The 4,395-nt window shown below is 47.0% G+C and overlaps 1 protein-coding gene across 1 annotated transcript; it reads right to left on the reverse strand.

The window, feature by feature from the left end:
* Positions 1–370: 370 nt before the first annotated feature.
* On the reverse strand, positions 371–2,479 carry YOD1 (YOD1 deubiquitinase; the record flags this gene model as incomplete). Its single annotated transcript, XM_080824085.1, has 2 exons — positions 371–1,074; positions 2,137–2,479. 2 exons carry the CDS (start codon positions 2,477–2,479, stop codon positions 371–373), a joined length of 1,047 nt encoding a protein of 348 aa, XP_080680211.1.
* Between the last annotated feature and the right edge of the window lie 1,916 nt (positions 2,480–4,395).

Consider the following 4,395-nt stretch of genomic DNA (forward strand, 5'->3'; position numbering starts at 1 on the left):
GTGGCCTCTAGTGAGGCCTTCCGCGTTACTCAAAATATGAAGTCGTTTTCTTCTACAGGTTAATGCTGCTGGGTGCTAGTTTACAGTACTAAAATTCCGATCTTCAGGTTAGTGTCAGTAGGTAGCAAGGACCACCTATTCTGTGACCCCAGTAGAGAAAGGGCATGTATCACCACTGTAGACACACATCTGTAAACTTGCACACTAATTTTAATCTTAACAAGGAATTTCAGTGTCTTAGTGGTTTTAAGTTAAAAAGACGGTTCAAGCATTGTGTCCTTTGTTCTTTAGGGTTACGAATAGCTTATTGGAAAACCCAGAGCCTTCTGGATCTGTGAGGTAGTTGGCGGCAATCCTCATCATGCATAGATCACACTTCTCCGAAGTTGGTATGGCCTGTTTCCTTGGCATGGTCCCTTGCTTCTGCTTGTCCAGTTAATCCCTTCTGACATACCATGCATCTCAGGGTGAAGCGGTTTACATCAGTAAATTGTCTCTTTCTTCTAGCTTCATCTGCTAATTCCAGTGCTTGTACAAGAACAATATCATCATTAGAGGAGAAAATGGTCAGAGGCGGGGTGTCTGGGTCAGGGAAGTTACGCTGAAGTGGATCATAGTGGATGCCATCATATATAAGCAGGACCCTTTTGGTATATCCTGCATCTTCCCCAAAACGATCAATTCTTACTGTCTGTGTATCCACTACACATATTTCACACTGATAAAATTTAGACAAAATTGATATCTCAATAGCTCCTCCCCAAGTATCATCCCTTTTGATCCAGTCACAGTACTCTTGATTTGTTTTTCCCAGGATTGCCTCACTATAGAAGTCTGGATCACTTGCTACAATTTGTGCTATGAGGCGTCTCATCTCAGGGGCACAAGCTGGATTCAAGACTCCACCTTCTACAACATAGTATACACTGGTAAAGAGGCAAGAGTTGTCTGCTGGAACCACAGTTCTGTTAAGCACAGGCAACGTTTCCCTGACGTAACTAGGAGCACCATGTTTTGTAAATGCAGGTGACGTTTTAGGCCTGGTTTGGTCTTCTTCAACGATGAGCATGTCGCCTGTTAAAAATAAAACAAATCCAGAACTGCAGAGAAATTACTGATGAAACTGGCTGTTCACTAGCCAAGCCTTTCAGTAACAAACAGAAGGAGCTTAAGTATAAACTGGGTTACTAGGGAGAATACGAACAGGCAAACAGGCAACCAGTAACACTTCTTGTTCACTCCTTCTCCATAAAGATGAAAACAGAACAAAGAAGAAAAACATCTTAGGCTAATTCCAATTCAGTGAAGGAGCCCTGGTTATACACCTTTATGCTTACTTAAAAAGATACATTTCAAAAACAAAATTTCCTTAATGCTTCCTCTCTGCATTCTGAAAGCACAACCTTCCAAGAAGTGTTTACCCTAGACTAGACCACTAGGGGGTTCTCGTTCTGCTGAAACTTAACATAGCCACCCTGTTTAGGGTTTACAGGATCCCTGACACAACGGCTGAAAGCGTTTAATGATCAATATTGCTATTCAAGTTTTAATACTGGACAGAAATAACTTCTATTGTTTAGAATCTGAAAGGGCCTCCAGTGGGTGTGTAAAACCATACTCTAAAATGAGTATACCTGTATATCGAAGTACACGCGAAGGTGATTGCAAAAAACAACCGGGGAAGCAAAAAAAGAAAAGTGTCCTGAACACTTCAGACCTGCTATCTTCCAGGTTATGGGGGAAAGAGCCACCAGGACAGAGAAGATAGATCTCATTTTTCTTTTTCTTTTTTCTTTCTTTTTCTTTTTTTTCTTTTTTTTTTTTTTTTAACTTTTGTGGATGCAGAAGGAAAAACAAAATGAATGAGACGTTTTCAAGGTAGACTGAAGAAAGGGGGGCTTCGAGGCTTCGGGCTTCTCATATAGGTTGGGTCCTCGCTCTCTCTTCCAATCATATATAAAGTCGAGGACTTGCTAGCCACTTGCCCCGGCCTCCGTCAGAGTTCTCCGTTTTTTAACCTATCTTTACCCCTGTTCTCAAACCCCACAAATGACCCACAGACCAGTTCTCTGTTCTCCCCCACGCCCCTCTTCGTCCTCCCAGGGCTTTCCGTGGCTCCGGGCTGAATTCCCTTACCTGACTGGATGGGCAAATCCCCAAGAATGGTATCCTCGTTGCTGAGGTCCAGGCATTCGGGCGGGTATCCGACGAGGATTCGCTGACAGCCGGGGGCGATCCCGGTGATGGCGGCAATTTGGCTTTGGAGTTCCTGCACTCGGGTCCGGCTAGACAACCCCTGCAAAACATGGGTGCCATCCTTGGCCTTGCAGCGGAGCCGCCACATCGTGTCGGTCCAGCTGCCCACAGGCCCCACAACCGTGGGGCCAGCTTTGGTCCCGGCAGCAGGTCGGCCGACGCCGCCGGGGCAACCAGCCGCCGGATGGACTCCAAAATGGCCACCCTTTGCCGGGCCAAACATCGCGAGAAATCGCTGGTGACCACAGATCTCGCGATACTTTCCGGTAGCGTAAGCTTTAGGGCTTTAAGGAGCGCGAACTCTCTTAAAGTGACAACTAACTCACTGCGGCCAACCCTAGGGAGCCAAAGGATGAAGATTTATCCGTATTCCTAAAGTACCAGTGGCTTTGCTACCTGTAGAGTAAGTGCGGTGCCTTGTGCGTTGGCAGCATATATGCTCAAGGAAAGAGGGCGGAGGAAGGAGTCCTGAATCTGGTACATCGGAATGTAACCTTGAGTTAGATCGGAAATTATTAAATTGGGGTTTCCAAATTACACGGCAAAAATAGAGTCATCGTTCAGAACGCAAACGAATGCCAAGAATGGCCAGTGAGTCAAAAGACCTGCCAAAACAACCAGACACTCGTGACCAGGCTCATGGCTGCAGCAAACATTGACTCATTGAGGTTAAGGAAACCGGACTGGCCTTGCCACCTTGACGCCGTAATTTGAAAAGGCCCATTTGCCACCTCAGAAAGCGCAGTATGAGGTCAGCATTTGGGCCTAGGGCAATTGCTACATTTGGGTGGTAGCAGTATAAGGAGGAGGAGAGAAGAGGACTAACGTGTGTCATCAGGATTCCAGTTCAGGCCCTGGGTGTACAGATACGAAGACGACTCCATTCTTGACTTTAGTATTGCAAGTACTGTCATCGGGACAGAGGGTCGGGAGTAAAAGGTCCATAACCATTGAATTTCACAGCCACGTGATAATGCTAGACCATGTGACTTTTTCCAACCCTGTGTCCCTAGAACCAAGGACTGTGCCTCCCATATAAGTGCTCAATACAAACCTGCCGAATGGATAAAGGCAGTTGTACTGGGGCAGATAAGGCAACCATAACGCAACACACTGGGAGTTGTAAAAAGCTCCAGGAGATACTAATGGAGCTGTTCTGAAGGATGAATTTAATCCCCAGCTGAAGGAGGCATAAAGACATCTCTGAATTTCCCTTTTCCAAGAAATCCACATTTCTTGTTCTTTTTCCATCCTGGATCCGAAGAAGCACGCCTGCATGGAGTGGATTTATCAACAGAATCAAGCATCATCAGAAGGGCCTGGGGGCAACGTGAGAAGTTCGCTGGAAATACGCAGTCTCACCTCTACTATAACAGCCTATGTCTACCTCTAAGTTATATGGAAGCTTTGCCTCTTTTGTCCCCTTTTGTGATCCAATTTTTTGCTGAAGCTATGTTCCTTTTTTGGTTTTTCAAAACTACCGGAACAGATGGTATAGCATAGGAGGTAGGAGCGAGAATAACGGCGACGATTAGAAGACCACTGGAGTATGCGGATGGGTCCGGGATGAAAGAGTAGTTGATTTTCTTAGGCTACAGTGTCTGACCGATGGGTAGGATGCAAACAGCTAAGGTGTAATCAGCTCAAGTACGGTGGTAGCTCACTTTAGCAACGCACCACCTTCTAAAGTTCACGTTCCAATTTATGGATCTAACAAGGTCCTCTGAGATTCAGGGAGGAAAGCGTTAACCTCCACAACGTTTCCGTCACCAAAATGTCACATCCCCTCCGGACGTCTGTGTCGTCCACTCTCGCGAGAGTATGAAAAAAAAAGTCATGCATTTTATTAACCCCGCCCCCAGCCCGATGAGTTGCCTAGCAACGAGGCAACCAACCTCCACAGCGTGAGGAAACTTGGGAGCTTGCGATCTTCAGGCTTCGGTTTCTTCCACCTTCTCGAGCCAGCGTCAGCGATTCCGATTTGAGCCCCGCCCCAGGGAGCCTGCGGGCGCCGGATTGGCCGATGATTCTCTTCAGGTGAGGACCGACGCCAGGGTGGCGGAGCCTGACAGGGGCACGTGATTTGCCGGCTACTAGTGCGCCGGGCCCGGACCACAGTGTGTCAGCTCCTGTCCGCAG

The sequence above is a fragment of the Martes martes genome (genome assembly GCF_963455335.1).
Source record: "Martes martes genome assembly, chromosome: 15".
Classification (NCBI taxonomy): Eukaryota; Metazoa; Chordata; class Mammalia; order Carnivora; family Mustelidae; genus Martes; species Martes martes.